The 23,702-nt window shown below is 35.1% G+C and overlaps 1 protein-coding gene across 1 annotated transcript; it reads right to left on the reverse strand.

The window, feature by feature from the left end:
* Nucleotides 1–5,654: 5,654 nt before the first annotated feature.
* On the reverse strand, nucleotides 5,655–6,586 carry LOC147565168 (protein MIZU-KUSSEI 1-like). The gene has a single exon (XM_086666566.1). It carries the CDS (start codon nucleotides 6,584–6,586, stop codon nucleotides 5,747–5,749), a length of 840 nt encoding a protein of 279 aa, XP_086522692.1. The 3' UTR covers nucleotides 5,655–5,746.
* Between the last annotated feature and the right edge of the window lie 17,116 nt (nucleotides 6,587–23,702).

Raw genomic sequence — 23,702 nt, forward strand, 5'->3', positions numbered from 1 at the left:
ATCTTGGGGAATATAAATACCTCGGGTGTTACCTAAAGAGAAGGAAAGCTCGAGACCTCGAAGTCATCAAGATATCACAACGTCTTCGAGACCTCACTCTCTTCCTGAAAGATTGCACCGTCGAGCTTCACCTGAAAAAATGACGCCTCAAGGCTTTTTGACTCTGAAATTCAACCATGGTGCAGAAAGTCTGCCATCCCAAATGGCTTTATTCAAGAATGGTATCTCCAGGTCCAACTAAGTAAACAATAGGGGGCCTCAAATGTTAACTTAAAAAAGTGCACCCTCAAAATTCTGGCGACTAGGCACGAGAGGACAAGCTCTAAAACTACTTGCTTGTAACATTTTCTTACTCAAAATGTTCAAATTATGTAACTTAAAGCATGAATTTAATGAAGAGATTACCATCCTTTCATATTCAGAAGTTCAACACTACACTTCTCTAAAGGAATATAAATAAAATGTGATTAGAACAACAACAAAACACTACAAAAGCCCCATGGGCGTCGGAAGTCATACATAACTCGAAGGCGTTCTATACATGTCTAGAAGATGAAACAACATGAGCCATTTGCCACACTCTCTAACTTCCCTGCTACATCTCATTCTGTACGAAGTCCTTTCTCATTCTCCATCATCTTGTCTCGATCACACAATCTAGTAGAGTTCCCCATCTCAACGAGGTCTACCTCACATGTGTTATGCTCTGCCTTGAACCCTTCATAAGCGACCTTCAACTCGTCGAGTAGCTTGCCATCGACTCAACGATTTACTCATTATAGTCAGAGGGAACCTTCTGAGCATGAAAGTTTTTAAATACAATCCACACCAAACAAAGAGGTATGTCGATCACTCGGCTAAATATGTTTTATAGGTATTGCGAAGTCTAAAGCTTCATATAAGTATTTCCATTTCACTCAAATAGGTCAAGCCGACACTAAGTCCATCTAGAGTATGTTTTGTCTTTTTAGGGAAACTAAAATCCCGTTAACATAAAGCGTGTGGTCGGCTCGAGTCTAGCAGATAGTTGAACATTTAAAGCTACCAAAACATTCCCATTTGACTTGAGTCCATCATTAAACCATCTGGACTGCTCTAGGCAACTCCAAGGTTAAAATTTCATGAACTTCAAAACACATTGATTTTACAAATATACTACCCACAAATATATATATATATATATATATGCATCCCACACAGTCATTTGAGATTCTTGAAAACAAATGGTAGCTAGAATTTTAAGTAGTCGTCGCCACTCGCCAATACAGAAATAAAAGACCCGTGATTCCATACACAATATTAACAGTAAAATTTTTTAAGGGTTTTTGCAACCAAAAAATAAAATAAAAAATACAATAAGCACGTGGAGTTCTCCAAACTACATGGCATTTTTGAGAAAACTCAAAGTGCCTAAAGGCAGTTTAGAAATTTCCTCCAAACTGCCTTTAAGCAATTTGGAGGAAAATCCCCAACTGCCTAACGGCAGGTTGGAGGCAACTTCCTCCAACCCGCCTAAGGGGGGTTTGGAGGATTTTCCTTCCAAACCACTCTTAGGCGGTTTGGGATTCTTTCCCTCCAAACTGCCCTTTGGCAGGTTGGAGGTTTTTCTTATGCTAAGCTGGTGTCGTGGACTATTTTATCAGGCGCTCAGATGACGGATTTGGATTACGTGGTTAATTGTAAAAATTCTTAACACATAATTAAGGTCGAACAAAGACAAACTACGACATTTGGTCAGCGTTCATTCGAGGTAACTCGATGATGACGATGTTTGACAAGAAAATATATTTTGGATACATCTCTTGATGTTGGAACTCCGCTAGTATGACTATAAACCTGACACCTCCTCTGAGTTACAAAATCTACTCACTAAGTGAGCCACTCGCCAACTTAGAGAGTGGGGGACAAACTGTAGTGGCCAAAAATCGTACTAGGCCCAATTCGTCCAAATGTCGCCTAGACCCAACCTACATCGAGTAAATGTCACTTGGGCCTAGCCCACTCGTCTACTGGTTGGACACTCTCCAACTAGGAATTCGACCCATTAGAAGCCTGAAGGCTCCAAGCCTATGTGAGCGTCCATCTAGACAAACAATAAACCATTAAAAAGCAACAATACTCCAAGCACGCCTTGGTCGCCCTCAACCGAGCCTGCCGGTTACCGAGTCAACCTCAACTCCGGAGACCTCGCCACGTATTCATTTGACGAAGTCCCTCTAAAACCCCACGTCGCCTTAAGTACCGTTAGGCGATCTCAGACTACGAAGAATCTAAAGTCGAGGCGGCGTAATCGTACGATCGAGTTACTCCAGACGACAGATCGACGGCCAAGAACGAGTCTCCCTTAGGGCTTGAGGTCACCCTCGACCCCAATTATCTCGGATCTGACAGACTCCACGAGTCCATCAGTCGCCTATAAATAGAAGGAGACTCAGACTCCAAAGGCATGGAATACCAGCTAGAAAATGACTGAACACTCTTCTCTCTCTCATCTTTAGTATCTTCAGTGCTCTAGACGACGATAATCGACCTTCGAATTCCAGAAGACTTGAAGGATAATCTTCTAGGGGATCACTCTAGACGGCGATATTACATCTTCAAGCTCCATCACTCTCGAAGTCCTTCTCAAGTCCCTGTTACATCCCACTTCTTCCTTATCCGGAATCTCCGATCGAGACGACCTCTCGACCTGCTCCAGGAGATCAATCCGACCAACTATCCCGTAGAGTCGAAGCCCCGACCACTCTACGAGTCTAGCCACCCTCCGACGATACAACACGGTGACACCCTCGGCATTCAATCGTTTAAATACTTATTTTTATAGTTTGCTGACTTGACCGTCGGAGTGCCCTTGGCAAGACACCATCCCGGTGTCCCCAAGACTTCACGGTTTTACTTGTTTTTGTCTGTCTACAGGTCCAACCGAAACTTCGTCCATCTCGAGGTCTAAAGCCCAAGTTGTCGGTGGCCCATCAATCGACGATCTACTAATTGTGTGATTTTCTACCGTCCACAGTAGTTGTTTTATTTATACCTGGTTTCCTGATATTTATACCCTCAGTAATCTTCCTTTAACGCAAGTGTGTTTCGCTCTAGTGATGGATGCTATTGTTTTATGCTGTGGCGACCAGTGTTCGAATCCCATGGTTGCAGTTTTTTGCTTTTAATTTCTTTCACTTTTATGAAGAGTTGCTGAAGAGCATTGTTATTTGCTTAGTCACACTCTTAATTTTTGAATTTCTTATTTAGTTCAAACTTCCTTTAACTGAGATGGCATAAACTTAAAAGACTCACATTATCATGCTTTGTTACATTTTTTAGTATGTAACTTTTTTATTTGAAGTGTTATTGAACAATTCTACACAGATTTTGTAGAAAATTTGATAATGGTTTCTAAAAGCATTATCTTTTTTAGATATACAATAATTGTCGAAAAAAACTTGTCATACGATTGTCTAATATATTGTAGCTTATAAAGTTAGACAAAAAAATCTTCTATTACTTTGTTGCCTCAGAAACTTAAGATAAACGTGAGAATCGTAATACAAAAAGATGTCACGTGAATTTCAAAATTGGCAGAAAATATAAGTCTGTCCAGAGTTTTCAGTTGAAATTTATTTTATATTAACTTTAGGCTAGCCCTGTGTAACATAGAATCCTAGATCCGCGCCTGCCAGACTTAGATTGAATTTTGTTTTTTTCATTTAAATATTTGGGTTGAATGTTAATTAAGAGCCAGTTTAGTAGTTTCCATTTTCTATATACTATGCTGGATTTTTTGAATTGAACTCGATATTGATTTATGTTTATTTTTTATAAAAATATACATCCTGGGGTACTTATGAAATTTGTTGTTTCTATGCATGCAATTTGCAGAATTAACACAATTTCCATTGTAACAAATATATTTGCTTTCAATCAAAATCCTGATTTATTATTCGTTCTATAAAATATAAAATTTTATTTATTTACTTGTAATCATTTTATTAGATTAATTGGAGTATCAAAGATTTGAGATATTCTAGGTGATATTGAAACAAGAAAAGAATAGAAAAATTATTCAATGCCGCCCCAATCACCCAGTCACCGATGACCGACCATAGTCACATCCAGTCCAATCCAATGACAAAGAGGATTTTTGTGTGATATGAATGAGATGCATAAGGTTTGGTGGCATTCATCTCTGAGTAACCATTTTATTACGACTACAACGACTCTATATTCTATTAGGATGCCACTATATACAACTTCAGTTTTGCTAAAGACAATTATTAGACAAAAATAACTAAATAAAACTGACCAAAATTGTGTCTTAAATTGCTAACCAACACCAAAAATCATATATAACTGAATCTCTCCTCCATTCTATACACAACTCTAAAAAAATTATTACACAAAATAACTAAATAAAATTAATTGAATTTTGTCTTAAATTGTTAAACCCAACACTAAAAGAAAAAAAATCAAATATAATCGATTTTTTTCTCAAAATTCAAATTTCTATTACCAAAATTAATGATTCATAAATAAAATTTATTCGAACATTAAATTAAACAGTTAACAAAATATTAACAAATAACAAAAAATATTATATTCCAATCAGAACATTCCATGTTGTAATTTGAGGTAAAATCCAAAGAAAAAAAAAACCAAATATAACCGAATTTTTTCTCAAAAAATCTTGGGTTCAAATTTCTATTACCATAATTATTTATTCATAAATAAGATTATTCATAAATAAAATTTTAAAACCTATAACACGTTTAAGTATTTTTTTTTTCTTAAATATTAGATAACACTAATACAACTAATTTTATTTTTGTTTAATAATTTAATAAAAGAAAAAATTGTGTCTAGTAAATAATTTTGGGAAGTTAAAACATAGTTGTGTTTAGCAATCTAAGATTCAAAAAATTATTTGCTAGATAAAACCAATAAATCGATCTTTGGTGTTGTTTAGCAATTTAATAAAAAATAAATGGTTGTGTCTAGCAAATAGCTTTATGAAGCAATTATACAGCTTCGTTTAACATTTGTCTTCTATTATGATATCTCTCTTTATCTATCTATCTAGGTAGACCTATTAATACATCTATATATATCTACATAATAAAACAGTAAGAAAAAACGTTGACTGATACAAACATCATTTTTTAATAAAGAATATTATCTAGAAGCACTTTCCAAAATTTAAAATACCAGTTACTCCTTTTTCATTTCTAAGAATTAGCCTTTGTTCTGTAAACCCTAATTTTAGGTTGCTTTCTTTTTTTATTTTGGAGTAATTTTTTTTTGAATTGTATTTTGGAGTAATTTTTTCTCTCTAGATTATCATCTGAACCTGAATCAAATAAAACCAAAATCAATCTCAAAATCAGCTTAAACCAGAGTAAAGTTACTCAGATGTTTCAGACATCGCGAATCGGACAAAATACAAACAATCTAAAATCTAACTCAATCCGCATCTCTAAAGAAAACCAGATCTTGGAGAAAAACACACTACCTTAGTGGTGTGATACTAAAATCCATTCCTTGACATTTTCATATCCTTAGAAAATTAATTTACCCTCTTCATTAAGGGGAAACTAAAAAAAAAAAGTTACATACATCATCTACAAACTACCCCAACAATAATTATCTACATGCAGTAGGAACTTCATCAAGTCAAGGAAATACCTTCACTTGATATTAAAAAAACTGATGAAAATTTTGTAGGATAGAAAATAAAACCATGTATATATCTTAGCTAACTACTCCTAAGGAAGAAGATACTGAGTTCTTGACCATTGCTTCCATCAGGATTAATCAAATGAAAAGATTCTGAATCCGACGACCCAGATACTCGTTTAAAATTTGCCCGAAGATACATCAGATCGCCATGATTATGATTACGGTTACGATTATAATCTTCATGATCATCGGCGGAAGTTATTAGGGTTTTTCCACTTATTGTTCCAACACCCACAACCACACTTTGCATCAACTTAAGAACTTTCTTATCAACCTGTGTCGGTACACGTTTTATTGCGAATCCGACCTTTCTTCCATTACAATACATAGTCCAAACTGGTACAGACAAGAGAGAATTCGACGAACGTTTTCGTGTATAGCTATTGCATTCCAATGAAAGCCTAAGCAACCCATTCTTCATTTCTTTAGCAAGGATACTTGTAGGTATAGCAAGTTCAAGAAGAAGAATAGGTATACTAGAATTAGGGTTTGACTGAATGCATAAGTTAACTTTTCCTCGACGGTAACCGAAGATTGTGCCTGTCATGGTGCTGTTGGTAGGTGTTTCTGTGGTGATATCGCTACGAACTAAGTTGCTAAGTTGTCGCTGAAGATAATAACGGTAACTATCATTATTATAGTAATGTCGTCTTTGTCTTGTTTCTAGTTGTTTATCTGAGTAGCTGTTACGGCTACCGTCTGAGCTGGTCTCCATGTAGTTCCGTCCCTGACTGCAGCTTGGAATGAGGAACCACAAAACCGATCGGAGAAGCCTCCACGACCGAACTTGTTTTTGACAGTCGACTACTGTCACTCCGTCCACAATGTGGGTGGCGCCGCCTGTTGAAGCCAACATGGTGGTTAGTTTTATACAAGTTAGATGAAATAAGAAGAAGATGAAGAAAGTGGTGATGATGTTTGGAGTCATAGGATTGAAATAATGATTATAGGGTTTATATATAGGGAGAGGAATTAGGGACGGTTATTGGTTTTTTCTAAAGAAAAAAGTGCACATTTTTTAATTAGAAAAAAGTACTTAAGAAAAAGTACTTTTAATTTTTTAAAGTTTTGGTGTTGGTTTAAAGGGAGAGAAAAGTATGTTTATGAGTGGGATTTCATTTTATTTGTGGGGACATGAGACAACCAATCAGTAACCACTTGGAAACGTGATCCAAATTGCGACAAGAAACATCTAGTAATACAATTTTAGGGTGGACAATTTTAACTCCTAGTAGAATGGCTTAATTTCATGAAAAAGTATGTCATAATTAATTTTTTCGCATGTTTGGGTTGTAAGAGAAATTTCATTATATTAATGGGATTAGACTTTTCTCTATGTTGGCTTCCATGTGAGGCAATATATGTACTTTCTTTTTGCATTTAAAGTTTTGACTCCCAAATCATTATAGGTGTATTACGGAAAAATAAAGAAATTTTTCAGGGTTTGAAGTTTTGGGTGGAAACGAAAAAAAATTATTTGAAGTTTTGGGTGGAAACAAAAAAATTACTAGATTTTTTTATTTCTCCCAAACAACCAAATCTTTTCCAGCTTCTTCTTCCTTTCACCTACCACCACCATCTCCGACTACAATTTTTTTTTTCTCCCGCTTTCCATCTCCGGCGAAGGGGATGAGCCCCCTCCCCTTCGTTGGAGATGGAGATAAGAAAGAGAGAAAAAGAGAAGAAAGAGAAACATAAGAGAGAGAAGAGAGAGAGAGGAGAGATAGAGAGAAAGGGGAGAGAGAAGATGATGATGTCGCCGGACGTCGCCGGCAATACCCGGACGTCGACTTTCTGCCGGCGACGTTAAGGCCTGTTTGGTTTCATTTTTTTTGTTTTCCACCGTCTTCCCCGGAAATATTTCTGTTTTCCCCAAAGCGGTGGCCCAATTTATTTAATTTAAATTTAGATTATATTTTGATGTTATCCGTTAAATATAGTCCGGTCTCCTTGAAGATCCGCTGATGAAACGTTACAAAACGAATAGGTTTGAGGAGGCCATAATCGAACCATCAAGGTCTAAGACAATAAGAAATAATTCCAAACCAAACTATCTTTTTAATTGGGAAATATTGATTTTTGGATAAGAAGACATACAACAAAGGACTTGATTAATTAGGTTTGACCAAGGGGAACACATTAATTGGTCTGTGAGATTTCAGAGAGAGGAAGAGAAAGTAAGTTTTCATTATATGATTTGATCAATTAAAATTCTCTTATATAGTGTTTCTAGAGAGAGAAAGGAGAGGGACGAAACAACTCAGCAATTGAGAGGGAAAGTTTGTTAGAATTAATGTAACAAACTTTCCTCAATCAATATTACAACAAGAACCCTCACTCTATAGGCACCATTTATGTTCTTTATTACATACAATGTCTTACACTCTTATTACACCTCTTCTCCTACAACCCCCCCCCCCCCCCCCCCCCCCCCCAAAATCTGAACCAGAAACTTTAGATTGGATAAGAGAGAAGAAAATTGAGGATTAGTGAGACCTTTCGTGAAGACATCATTTAATTGAGAAGAAGGAACAAAGTCAATCTTCAGCACACCAGAAGCAACAAGTTCTCGAATGAAATGGTAATCGATTTCCACATGTTTGGTGTGAGCATGGAAGATTGGATTAGCAACCAAGTGCTTAACATCCATATTATCACAGAGCAAGGATGAAAGGATGACAAAGAGAGAACCCCAGCTCATCCATCACTAAGAAATCCATAGAAGTTCAAAAGTAACTTTGGCCATAGCTTTGTATTCTGCTTCAGTGCTCAATCGAGCCACAGTAGGCTGCTTCTTAGAAGACCATGCAACTAAAGTACAACCAAGAAACACAACATACCCAACAGTAGAGCGCCGAGAATAAGGGCACCCGACCCAATCAGAGTCACTATATACTCGAAGAGAAGACGATATGTGGAACATTCACAAATGGCATATGCAAGAGAACCTTATCTGAAGTAGGTGTCTCAGGCTGAGGAAGACTATTATCCTCAAATGGATAAGAGCATTCATCAAAAACAACATGTCTCGACAAATAGAATTTCCCAGTATGAATATCAAAACACACCTATAGCCTTTATAAAGAAGACTAAACCCCAGAAAAAGACACCTTATTGATTTGGGACTCAACTTATCCTTTCTTATAGCACCTAGATGAGGATAACAAGCTGAGTCAAATACTTTGATGGTAGAATAATCAGGCACCTTATCAAATAATACCTCAAAATGAAATTTACCCTTTAAAAGCTTAATAGGAAGTCGTTTCAACACATATGTAGCATATTCAAAAGCATCAATCCAATATTCTTTAGGAACATGAACTCTTAAAACAAGCCAGACCATCACTTTTATGTTTCATAGGATAAAGCCATAGAAATCTACTAAATCATCTAAAAAGATGATGTAATATCGAAAGCCAGAAGCTGATGGTATAGGGGAAGGATCCCAAATGTCACAGTGAACGAAGTTCAATGGTGTAGGAGTTAAGCTTGAAGATAACTCAAAAGGATGGCACTTACTTTTGCTCAACTGACAATTAATCACACAAATGAGAAATCTCCTCAGAAGTCAGTTGAATATGGTTTGATTTATGTAAAGGCCCAAGAACTCATTGAGCTGTGTGACCCAACCTTTAATGCCACAAAGAAGGAGAAACTGCTAAATTTGCAGTTAAAGCTTCAATTTGAGTGGTAGACTAGGGTATAAACTCAATGGGATAAAGATTGTTTACCATTGGCCCTTCTAAAAGAGTAGACGGAGAAGATAAGTCTTTAATGTTGTAACCCCATAGAAAGAATTCGACTGAACAATCATTGTCCTTTATAAATTTAGATATGGACAGTAAATTCTTTCTAATACTAGGTACAAGTAGTATATCATGAAGATCAAACTCTTGAGAAGCAGCTAACACCTTAGAATTACCAGTACTTCAAATACCAATGGTCTTATCATTGCCAACCATTACTGACTCATTACCAAAATAAGGAGTAGAATGTGCAAGTACCTTGGAGTCATTAGTCATATGACTTGAGCACCAGTATTTTCAATCCAAGATTTAGAAGGTTGTGTTGAAATGAGATTAGCAGTAAGACCTTCCTCAATGAAAGCAATGTTACATTTTTCTTGAGAAGACTCAGATTCACCATCAATTGTATTAGACTTTGAAGAATCTCCAATATGAAGGCCAACAAACGACTGAGGATCTGAAGGTCTAGAAAGAGCATATCGAAATCTACACTTACTGGCCTTATGGCCCCATTTATGACAAATACCACAAGAATGCTAGAGAAATCGAAGTTCTCAGACTTCTGATGATGTAATGGATGATTTGTTTGAGGTGAATTTGAGATATGAGGCTTTATTTGAGAAGAATTCTTATGTTTCATTTGATTTGTATTAGATCTATCTGAATAAGATCTAGAATTTAATGCATAGCCTGATTTTGTATAATTTGTGTGTTTTTTTTATTATAAATGTTCTTTTGATTCGATGAAGATGGTTTATGATAATCAGTAGGCTTCACATAATACGCAGATTGTTCATCAAACTTCTCCTGAGTAGATAACCATTGCTCATGATGAAGAAGACGAGATCTCAGTTCAGGAAAGTTGATTCGAGTTGTTCGATTATCAATAACAACTATAAATTGACTATAATCTTTTCCTAATCCAGATACAACAATTCTAATTATCTCTTTTTCATAAATCTTATCATTTACTGCAACTAAAGAATCAGAAAGTGATTTAATCTTTCGTAAATACTCACTGATAGTAGTTGATCCTTTCCTTGTGTTCTGAATCTCTCTTCGAAGAAGATCTTGCTTAGCTTCAAACTCCTCAACATAAACTGTATTAAAATAGTTCCAAATTTGCTGAGAAGTTTTCAATCCTAACACATCTGATGAAACAGATCTGGAGAAGGTAGCTTTTAAGCATGATTTAACAAAGTTATGTTGCTTTCGCCAGATCATAAGCGGGATTTAAAATTTCTTTACCATCTTCATAGATCGAAGCTTGTCGTGCTGTTATGGATCCATCAAATATAACCTATCAAGTCATTACTGATCAAGATAGTTTCGAATTGATCTCTCCATAACAAAAATTCGTCTCATTTATTTTCTCTGCTATGAAGTTCGTGACATTTAGAGTAAGAAGACGATTTGAAGATTGAGAAGAAGATGAATTTTTATGTGAGCTAATTTCCTCCATTGTTAGGTTTCGAAGAAAAAACCCTAGAACTCTGATACAATGTGAGATTTCAGAGAGAGGAAGAGAAAGAAATTTTTCATTATATGATTTGATTAATTACAATTCTCTTATATAGTGTTTCTAGAGAGAGAAAGGAAAGGGACGAAACAACTCAGCAATTGAGAGAGTTTGTTAGAATGTAACAAACTTTCTTGAATCTAAATTACAAAAAGAACCCTCACTGTATAGGCACCCTCTCTGTTCTTTATTACACATAATGGCTCACACTCTCATTACACCTCTTCTCCTAATATGGTCGTTCTTCTCCCTTTCTTAACGTTAGGGAAGGGTCGCCGATAGAAGGGCATTGTCGACGACCAAATTTTTTCTTTTTACTTCAGTTTACTTCCATTGCCACACCAGCACCATCGCTGGACCACCACCCTCTCTCCTCCTCTTCCTCCTCCTCTTCCAACTCCTTCTTCTTCTCTCCTCTTCCCTCTTATTTCTCACTCTCTCCCAGTTCCAGCGAGAGGATCCTTCACCTAGATCCTTCGTCTGAAAAATCAAACGAAAGGTTCTGACAAAAGATTCCTCCCGTTCACCTAACAAAGAGGGAGATAATATATATATACATTACATGTACATATATAATAGAGAAAGTGGCCAAAAATTATTAGGGTAAATTTTGTTTGATCGAATCCTTTATCCCCACATCATTTCTTCACTCAATTTTGTATTGTTTCCAACCAAAATAGTATTCTTGAAACGAGAGTCAAATTATACTAAGTGACAATTAGTAATAAATTCAGTACGGGTATAATTTGCGGTGGTCTGAGTCCATAGCGGCCTCTTTGGTCCCAACTTAATATAAGGCCTTTTGATTTGGATTTTATATATCAATTTCAAAATAATAGTTATATTCTACACAAATTTTTAACATAATTCAAGTTGTAGCTCACTGGTTAAGAATTTATTTCTCTTTCAAATTATGGCACAATGGTTAAAATTTATATCACATACAAGAGGTCAAGTGTTCAAATCTCCTCATAAAATTAGTTAACGAGTGGTAGCGTGCATCTAGTTTGCAATACGAAAGTCCTATGTTCAACCTCATGAAAGTGCAAATCAAGGATTATTGAATTTGAGTATAAAAAAATTAGTTTGATGGGCTTTAGGCCTCTAGTTTAGTTAGACTTTAGGTCCGGTAGTTAGGATGTTTGATTTCAGGCGATTACAGTGCTTATCATATCTTGATGATGTATCAATACCTTCGCAATGACCTCGTAGTCAATAATAAAAAATCCTCTCGTGAAACATTATTACAAACTAATTTAATTTTTTTCTACCATACATTACATTGGGCTTCAATTTCAACTCCCATTGGAGTCTCCCAATTACTTGGGCGGGCCCGGGTATAATCAAATAGTAACATATTTTTGCATATCTTATAACCCACAACCTCTATACAAAATACCATCTTTCCAACCACTCCACCCAATGGGTCCTGCTCACACTGTACCTTAAAATTTATTGTATGTATTCTTTTTACAGTTATATATATATGTGCAGCCAGACGGTCCTTTTCAAAGCTAGGAGCGCTAGATTTTGTGCTGCCAGACTTTTTTGGTGCTTTTTTATTTCATATTATAGTACAAGAAGTTCTAGATAATGACATTAACCCTTTCAATCATTTCACCTAAATTACTTCTTTTAGCAAATTTCATAAGCATCTCAGACAATTTATTTATTCCTCCTACGTGACTACTTACTAGCCAGAATATCTTCCACAACAAAGAACTGCTAGCCCTGAATTTCTCATGTTTGGGAAGCTTGAAGTCCTAGCCTGAGTTTTTAACACCCAATCATGTTGTAGGTGTTTAATTTACTGGAAATTTGGTTTTCTTATCCTCCCTCCTATTTTCTCCTCATGGCTGAGGTCGCTTCTTTTCTATTTCATTTTTCTTTCGAAAAAAACGAGACTCGTTTGTAGAGAGGGATTAGTTCTTCGTTGGCGAGTTTCAATCCCAATTCCTTTCTCTCTCCCCTTCCTCAAACTACTACCTACTTTACTCTAAGTAAGAAATTATCAAGATTTGTATATATTTGCCTAATTGTCTATGAAATTGATACACGTATACATAATATGTACATTTTTTATTTTAACTTAAAGCATGCGTCAACGTAAACATATAAATTGAGTTGTAAAGTAAAATACTTTTTTTTTGTTGAGAGTAAAGTAAAATACTTGAATATTGTAGGCTCTATAAAATAAGTAGAACCAAACATTACTACACTTGTAAAGTTTATTTTGATATATCGTCCTACTAATTGTTCAACAAGAAGAGTTAGACGTGTTGGGGTATTGATGCAGGCGCATAAGCGTGTGGGCCACGTCCACGCGTGCCCACACCCTATTGGGTCATAATAGTAGTTTATTTAGTAGAAGAGAAGTTACTTTAATTTAATATTTCTTTAATTTTAAGTTTCTATGTTTGAGTAGTTTATTATTTTAGGAATCCAGTTTGAGTCTATCTAGGAGGGTTTATTATCTTATGAAAGGAGATCTAGTCTATGTTATTATTCACCTTGAAGAGAAAAACAATTGAAGTTATTAAGAATTTAAGTTTAGTTTATCGTTTCTTACAGTTTTCTTTAATTGTTCTTAGTTTATTTTATTGTTCTTTAATTATTCCGCTGCGTCTACATCAAGTGGTATTCAGAGCCATTTTTTTTAACCAATCACAATGGTTAATCCTACCGTTCCTACTCCAACAATCAAAGAGAAGACACCAACTTTTGCCTCCGAATGGGACAACATCAACAAGAAGTTATCCTCGGTTACAAAATTGGAAGAAGCTTTCGAAAATTACAAGAAGGAAAATATGGAAAAATTCGATCAAGTCAATGATTCCATCATGAAGTTATCTAAACAACTCGAAGGCATATCTAAGTCTCCCTCTTTTACCACCACTCCTTCTTCTACTACTTCCATTCAAACATCATTGCCAATCCAAACCACAACACTAATTTCAAATTCCCTACTTGGACAACCTAACACTAACCCAATCCCGACCACTTTCCTCCCACCGATTCACATCAACCCTACATCACCACTCTCACCGGTTTTCCCACTAACATACATAAACCCTACATCCATTCCAGCCACACCACCTTTCTCCTTCAATGAACAACAAACATCAAACCAACCCGAATCGTTCTCCCACCATTCTACTACAAACCCAAGTATCACCCAACCGAACCCCTTTCAAACACCTCGGCAATATTATTCACCAAACACCATCCCACTCGAAACCCAAACCCAAAACCGCCACACCGAACCCTCACGAACCAACATGGACACACCTATTCGCCAACACTCTCGTGCCATCTCTCCACATCTCACGCCCATTCGAGGAACACCCTCTTCTCACCAACAAACCGATAGTCACCACACCTCCCATCACCACGAACCGGATACCGTAACCCACCATGCCCATGAATTTGCCGATAGCTACCAACCTACCCGAACCGACCATCAACTGACCCACCGCCTACCCGCCTCCCTCTCATAACCGAGACATAGGGTCCCCATTAACCCATACCCAAAACCGAGAAGACCTATTTGAGCCCGACTACTCCCCTTACCATCATGAAGCCCGTCCACCAAACCGATCACACCTTTATGAACCGGCTAGAACCAAAAACCGACCCACCTTTCCGGAACCACATCATAACGGGTCCATGCAACGTAACCGTTATACTCGCCCCCGTTCCAAGTATGATGAACCAGACGACTATCACCTAGAGGATGATCACGATTCTCCACCACCTTCTTCTATGTACCGTGTCCGAATGGACGTCCCGGCATATGACGGTTCAATCAACATTGAAAACTTTTTGGATTATATAGCTCGAATGGAAATATTCTTTGATGTTATGCAGGTATATGGACAAGAACAGGTTAGATTTGTCACCGAATATCTTTCAAAAACAGCTTTAACATGGTGGAAACAAGAATCTGAACAACGACAGGTATCAAATCTTCCTCCCATATCCTCGTGGTCTGAACTTAAGCCACTTATGATGGCCCGTTTCCTCCCTCCCAATTATGAAAATCAGTTATGTCTGGAATATCTTCGTTGTCGTCAAGGACGACGTTCAGTTGAGGAATATGCCTCCGAATTTCAGCGTTTAAGTACTCGGCTTAATCTACCCGATACTGAATCCATGAAATTGGAAAAATTTAAAGATGGCCTTCGAGGTGACATTAAGGATCTTGTCAACCTCCGTCCTTTCTCTTCCGTCTCGGAATGTATTAGTGTGGCTCGTTCTTTTGAATCGGATTCTAGATCTATTTACAGGGGGAACTATAATCGTACTAATTATATTCGACAACCTACAGATGATACTGCTCTTTCGAAACAATCAGATGATGGAGCTAAGATTGTTCCTGAAAATCCTTACAAAAAACAACCTCCAGGTAAGTGTTATCGTTGCTTTGAGACAGGTCACTATTCTAATAATTGCCCGTTACGTGGTAAGGCAAATTTAGTGGAAAAACAGGATTACTTGGATGAGGAGACCGATCATGTCAATGTTGACCCGGATTCAGGTGACCGTGTTATGTTAGTCACTCGTCGTATATTTTTTACTCCTATTGAACATGACCTTTCTCAACGGAAAAATTTATTTGTTACTCGAGGAACGGTCTTGAACAAAGTTTGTACGATTGTTATTGATAATGGGTGTGTGGAAAATTTGATTTCTTCAAAACTTGTGGCTTACCTGGGTATTCCTACTATTCCAAAACCACACCTTTATCATATTGCTTGGATTCAATCTGGTACTGCTACCCGTGTTGATCGAATGTGTACCTTTTCCCTCTCTTTTGGCTCTTTCTATTTATCTGACATTACTTGTGATGTTACCGATATGGATCTTTGTCATATTATTTTGGGACGCCCTTGGCAGTCGGATGTGGATGCTATTTACAAGGGCCGTTTGAACGTTTATGAGTTTCCATGGATGAAGAAGATTATCACCTTGTTACCGATTGCGAAAGGATCTAATGAACTTGCTTCCATCTTCCAATCGGTTCGGGACGAACCTTCTGGGGAACGGGGTGCTGATGCAGGCGCATAAGCGTGTGGGCCACGTCCACGCGTGCCCACACCCTATTGGGTCATAATAGTAGTTTATTTAATAGAAGAGAAGTTACTTTAATTTGATATTTCTTTAATTTTAAGTTTCTATGTTTGAGTAGTTTATTATTTTAGGAATCCTAGTTTGAGTCTATCTAGGAAGGTTTATTATCTTATAAAAGGAGATCTAGTCTATGTTATTATTCACCTTGAAGAGAAAAACAATTGAAGTTATTGAGAATTTAAGTTTAGTTTATCGTTTCTTACAGTTTTCTTCAATTGTTCTTAGTTTATTTTATTGTTCTTTAATTATTCCGCTGCGTCTACATCAGGTATGCTGTCATATTTATATATTTACACATTTATATACTAAAATGTGGGCAGTGGAATCTAATCTAATTATACTTCCTCCGTCCCAAATTAAGAGTCCACTATTCATCTTTTAGACGTCCCAAATCAAGAGTCTCATTCCTAATATGTCATTTAAAGTCCTCTACTTTTTCATGATACATTTTTTTTTATATTTCTAATATACGGTGCATTAATTAAGCTAATTAAGATATTTGACATTTTCCAATACAAAACTTGGTTTTTCTTTGTAATCTTTTAATTACTTCAAGAAAAGTTTATTAGTTCAAGAAAAGTTACATGTACTTCTAGAATGAAAATTATAATCCTTGAATTACTTCAACAGAAGTTGTCAAATAAATAAGGGTAGACCTGGAAGAAGAAAAAAATATGAAAATAAGTTGGATTACCAATGTGGGACTCTTAATTTTGGGACATGAGAGAGTATTTAAGCTTATTTCATGTGTTTAGAGCATCTCCAATGCGACACTCAAACTTTAAAACTTAAAGTGTCGCATAAGAACTTTTAGAGTTCTTCTTTAAAAACCACCTTCAATGCAAAACTCAAAACGAATCTCTAAAGTGATGTGGTAGAGTTTATTTTGTATATCCTTACGAAGACACTCTAAATTTAGTGTCATTTTGAATATCTCTAAGTGCCACATAACCAAATCAATTAATATTATGGTTAAAATATAAGCTCTAGAGTTTCTCTTGAGTGTTGAAATGAAAAAGATTTTTTGATTGAGTATATCTAAATAAACATGCAGGAAAAAATCGTTTAAAGATCTAATTTTCACACTTAACGTTTAGAATTTGTAGGAGTCTTGCATTGGAGATGCTCTAACGTCTTGCCAATGAAACCCTTGTAATATCATGTAAGCGTATAGAAATAAGTAAAAGCTATAACAAACAAAATTTCTTGATTAATGTTATATGACCAAAGAATTAGAACCGACTGCGGTGATGTGGTCGTTTTCAATTAGTCGATACATTTCACTCACCAAGGTCTCTTCACTTGGAGCCACCCATCACGATGTCTGTAATAACCCTAAGTTTTGGGCCAAACAGTGTTTCTCAAAGTTCCAAACCTACGTGGAACCATGTTTGCCGTACAACATGAATGGGTGTTAAAAACTCAACCAATTAATTTATTCTGCAGGGAGAGAGAGAGAGAGATAGGGGTACAGGTAGTACAACAATGAGTTGTTGCAATAATAAGAGTTGATTGGGGGCAAAAGTGAAGAGGCAGAACTGTGGAAGGAGAAAAACAAATGAGGGATGTTTCTACTTTTTTTTTTTTTTCCAAGCTAGCTAGCTAAGCTTGGTTGTTTGTTCTTTCCTTCCCACTTGGGTTGAAAGTGGATACCTCTCCTCCCTTCTTATTCCGTTGTCTTCTTCCTATGAAAAGTGAACTCTCATTCTTTCTTTATCACATACACGACCAAATATATTAGGGTTTTTGTTTTCTTCTTATCTTTTTACGTGGAAAACAAAAACAAAAATAGACTAATCAAACATGATTTGTTTTTTCCTTTTATTTTTTAATTATATATATATAAATGACTAACATAAGATTTAACCCCTCCGACTTCTGAGATTCATTTTGTGAAGATTTTTTTACCGGATACTAATAAACATAGAAGAAGAGAAATACCAACTACTTGAACAGTTGAACCAATGGTCCCGTTGGTATAAAATTAGGTTACAAAGACTACCAGCAAATACATAAAAATAAATAACTGAGAAGAAAGAATTTCGACCCTTAATACACACATAACTAAAATATCCAAAATTATTATATCTCAATTCAGTGAATTCATTAGTCCAACCTAACAATAAGCAGAGAAAAGTTGGGAAAACTACCCAAAATCACTAGTTACTTTCAAGATATTTAAATATTAGTCAGTGTTTTGGAGGATCAGATAGTTCCTTTTCAAGGGACCCGTTCACATGGCGGTAACAGGCAATAGCCACCTTGTCCAATTCAAGAAAGAATTGACAGAGGGATGGTGATAGATTCATGGTCTCAAGAACTTACCTCATTATATGATAAACACTATGAATTATTTTTTTTTGATCCCTTATTTTGACCAACTCTTTTTTTACCCCCTTACTTTCTATAAATCCAAAATTGACTTATTTTTGAAAACATCGCCAGTTAACTTTAATGATTAATTTTTGTATTTCCATATCACTCTTGTTATAAAAGTGATTTTGTAAATTCAAATTTGCCCGCTTTTAAACATGGTTTAATTCAAAAAATTCCAATTTATTTAGAACAAACTAGGGGGCCAAAATGGAATTTATTTTAAAACCATTAAAGACACCTCATCTCTCCTCTACTTCATCATTTCTCTCCTCCACTTCATCATCTCTATCCTCCACATCATCTCTCTCACCACCTCATCTTCTTCTCCGATGAAGGTCGCCGACAGACCACACTAGTTCCTTTCCAAGATATTTGAATATTAGTGCTTTGGAGGATCAGATAGTTCCTTTTTAAAGGGTCCGTTCACATGGCGGTAATAGGCAATAACCACCTTGTCAAATTCAAGAAAGAATTGACAGAGGGATGGTGATAGAATCATGGACTTGGGAACTTATCTCATTATATTATAAAAAACACTAGAATTTTTTTTTTAGCCTCCTATTTTGTGACCAACTTCTTTTTTAGCCTCATATTTTTCGTAAATTCAAAATTCACTCTTTTTTGTTAACACCGTTACTTAACTTTAGTTGTTAGTTTTTGTATTTCTATAATTGCCCTTGTTATAAAAGTGATTTTGTAAATTCAAAATTGACCCGCTTTCAAACATGGATTAATTTCTAAAATATCCAACTTATTTAGAACAAACGAGGGGGCCAAAATAAAATTTCTTTTAAAACCACTAAAGACACCTCATCTCTCCTCCACTTCATCATCTCTCTCCTCCACATCATCTCTCTCACCACCTCCTCATCTTCTCCGATGAAGGTCTCCAACCTACTAAATTGCTGGCGACCTTCAAACTACAAAAAAAAGATATTTGGAAAAAGAATTTTTGGGCTTATAGCCCAAAAAACGGATCCTAATAGTAGATATAATCCTCTCTAATCCTATAAAGGGTTTTAAAATCAAAAAAATAATATAAATGAATATCTAGTCCATTTGGTCTCATCTAGAGAGAAAACACAAATCTCTAGAATAAATATTATTTCACAATCCCTAATCTAACCTTTCCATATTTTATAACTAATTTACCTTCGAAATCTATGCATATCTTTTTTCCATATTTGTCTCTCATATTTCTCTCCAATCATGTTCTATTCAAAGTAAGGATATCTTCATTATTTTCAGTAACGGAAACTCTTTATTTGATCTTTTTAAAACCGATTCTATGCATATCTTTTTCCATATTTATCTCTCATATTTCTCTCCAATCATGTTTCTATTCAAAGTAAGGATATCTTCATTATTTTCAATAACGGAAACTCTTTATTTGATCTCTCTAAAACCGATTCAGTTTGACAAACCTCCATTAAACTCAGAAAATCTTCTTCTTCTACATTATATTGTTGTCCAAATTCATCATTTATCAGGTTTAATACTTTTGAAATCTTTATAAACACCATTGTTAATATCTAATATTTCTTCTTATAACTAAAACCCTAATTATTTCGCTCTATTATAAAACGTATCAGATTTATGATACATATCTATAAGATCTGTTTACTAATTCATTAACTTCGAATGTATGATATTTATTTTCTCTCTCTAAAATTTTCATAACTATTTAAGATCTTTATGTTTATTCCTTATTCAATGATTCATAACTAAAACCCTAAAATTTTCATAACTGTTTAAGATCTTTATGTTTATTCCTTATTTAATGATTCCTTCAAAGTTAGTATGTTATGTTTGAATCCAGTGATAATATCATATTTCTTTAGATCTATGATTAATCTTCTGTTGTTTCTGATATTTCGTGAGATCAGATTATCAATCATCAATCGAATGCTTGATGTTTATGTTCTTTCTCTCTCTTAAAATTTCATTTATGTTTTTGATCTTGATGTTTAATCCTTCAACTCGAGTTTGACATTATTGCAATCAATCATCATAGCAGATATCTTTAGATTTGTAGTTTAAACTTAATGATATTCTCATTTTTTTCTTCAGATCTGGTCTTCAATCCGTACGGATTTATGAAACATTTGTTCTTTCGTACGGTTACTCATAACAGAATTTACAGTACATGTACTTTATCGTAAATTACGAACATTTATAGTAAATTATGGATATTTTATAGAACATTACCCGTGCTTTAACACCAAAACAGTACTTATTTCATTAGTAGAAATACTTCGCTTTACTATCAAATCTCCTGTACTTTGCAATAAAGTATATATAATTTACGTATATGTTCATGTTCTTACCATTATGTATATAATTTACGTATAAGTGCACATAAATTATGTATTATTTATTTACCATTACGTGTACTTTTCACCCAAAACAGTAGCCTGATAAGTTTACCAAACTACTCAAAACCTTTAAATGTTGTCAGAATTTGACAAACATTATATATAATTTACGAAACTGTACATGTAGTTTATAATACAATATATGATTTTTTTTTCTTTAATGTATGTGTATTTATGTGTGTAGATTTGATATACCAGATGAAATTTCAAAGAGAATCATCAAATCAAAGTGAGTCAACGAAACTAATGGAGAGTACATGGATGGGCACCATTTTTGAACCAAAGAAGATTTTGTACTTTTTTTTTGTAACAGAATGTAAAGGATGTGTAATGTAAAAGAAATTATGTGTAATTTATTGAACAAGACCCACATACATTTGATAAATTATGTTGTATACTTGACAAATGATGGTTTCCTCGTTATAAATAATACATAATTTACGTATTTGTTTCATAATTTGTACTCTATGTGTATTTATGTATGAGTAAAAACGAAAACATATGTTGCTTTAATGTTCCCAGAAAAATATACTATTTCCAAGTCTGAAAGTTAAGGGAGAGAAAGTGATATATATATTTTGTATATTAATCCCCAAATCACGCTAAATCGTTCCTAGAAAATACACTATTTCCAAATCTGAAAGTTAAGTGAGAGAAAATTGATTTGAATCGAAAAAAATTTACATAGTAAGAGAGAGAAAATTGATTTGGTTTCCAAATCTGTAAAGAGAGAGAAAATTGATTTGATTACGATTTTTGTTTTGAATTGATTTGGAAATAGATTTGCTTTCCAAAACGGTTAGAAGATAGAGAAAAATCAATTTCGAATTTATACGTTAGCTGCTTTAAATCCCCTAAATCACGCCCACATTAGAAACATTCCAAATTCACCCCGAAAAATAAAAAATCCCGTGATTTTTGTAGGAGGGACATGGACGGTAGTTATCTCATAAAGAATGGGTTCTTATGTCCATAATGTAAAAGGACTAAATATCCATGTTTTGGGAAGATTGGATCATAAACCTTTTTTGAATATTATTTTGGTCTATATACCCACGGACCCTTGGAAAAACTACCCAATATCACTAGTTCCTTTCCAAGATATTTGAATATTAGTGCTTTGGAGGATCAGATAGTCCTTTTCAAGGGACCGGTTCACATGGCGGTAATAGGCAATAGCCACCTTGTCCAATTCAAGAAAGAATTTAGAGAGGGATGGTGATAGATTCATGGTATCTGGAACTTCCCTCATTATATGATAAAAAACACTACGAGTTATTCTGTTTTTGGCCCTCTACTTTGTGATCAACTTCTTTTCGTCATCTGTTTTTCGTAAATTTAAAATTGATCTCCTTTTGTTAACATCGTCAGTTAACTTTAATAGTTATTTTTTGTGTTTCCATAATCGCCCTTGTCATAAAAGTGATTTTGTAAATTTATACCTGACCCCCTTTCAAACATGTGTTTGTTCACAAAAAATTCTTAGAACAAATTTGGGGGCCAAAATGGAATTTATTTTAAAACCAATAAAGACACCTCATTTCTCCTCCATTTCATCACCTCTCTCCTCCGCGGATTTTATAAATTTATTTATTTATTGTACCATAATAGGATACATACTTCTAAACGGTTTAGTTAGCTGTTTGGATCAAACTAATACTCAAAATCAGTAAAAAAAGTACCAAACATTTCATAATTGTTGTTCATGTAAAAAAACTCGTGCTAATTTGGTTTACAACTTCTCCACGCTAGGACAACAATTACCCTTGAAAACAGGGAATTCTTCGACCTTCGTGTCCAAATACAAAGAGATTTAGAAATCGAATCAGATGGAACAATAAAGGGTTCTTCCTTCTTCGCTGTACACTTACTCTTCTTCTTCTTCATAGAGTTTCACAAGTTCTCATTTTCCTAAGTAAGACTTCTCAGCTTCTCCGTCTGTTTTGATTTAACATTTTTCATGAATGTCTGAGTACCATCTCCTCCTGATCACAAACCATATATATAATATTAAGTCCAGTAACATATAACCCAAACACTTAGGTAAACATTGATCCCAGTCCTATCGAGCACAAAAATTCAAGCATTAAGCAATTGTTGTCCACTTTACGAATTTTAGGATGAATTTCAATTGAAGATAGAGTTTGTTCTGTCTGAAATATGTCGGACTGATCTGAATCCGAAGCTTTGCTTTAGGTTTCAGACTGGTCGGTCTTTGCCCAAGTGTCAATAGATGTTCAGGGTCAAAAGAGATTGATCTTAATCAATCTCATCATACGGGGCTAACAACCATTTGAACGGATGCTATTAGCCCATCCCTTGTATTAGACGTGTCTTTTGAATTGAGGATGACATGTAGGAAAGAGAAATTCCAGTGAGACTTGACACGGAGGACAATTTGAATTAGCTTCTAAGATTCTACCATTGCTCTGTATTATTCTTATTAATCAATGATACTACTTTATCTTCTAAAAAATAAACAAAAAAGAAGTCCTTTGGTATAGGAAGAGCAATTTTTAGCCAAGGCAGTGCATTAGATAGGGAGAGCATTCTTTTCATAATAGGGAGAGACAAACACTATTTTCTAAAATATCCCAACTTTAAACTTTGGTCCCTCCCCTCAAACTATTTTCGACCAAAAGATAGAGAAGAGAGAAAAATCATGTTCGAGCAAAAACCTGTTCGTCGGTCAAAGGGAGAGAAGAGAGATAAACACCCTTAAAACCTGTTCAACCAAAAGAGAGGAAAACCCCTAAATCTGTTTTTTTTCGATCAAAGAGAGAGATATAAAGATGAAAACCTAAACCTTAGATGACTAACACAACA

The sequence above is a fragment of the Eschscholzia californica genome, unplaced genomic scaffold, assembly GCF_041429995.1.
Source record: "Eschscholzia californica isolate CP2 unplaced genomic scaffold, dmEscCali1.0.p SCAF_1, whole genome shotgun sequence".
NCBI classification, from domain to species: domain Eukaryota; kingdom Viridiplantae; phylum Streptophyta; class Magnoliopsida; order Ranunculales; family Papaveraceae; genus Eschscholzia; species Eschscholzia californica.

Bases quoted from the DNA above. Each gene is read 5' to 3' on its own strand.
- LOC147565168 (XM_086666566.1), bottom strand. From the start codon at position 6,586: ATGTTGGCTTCAACAGGCGGCGCCACCCACATTGTGGACGGAGTGACA.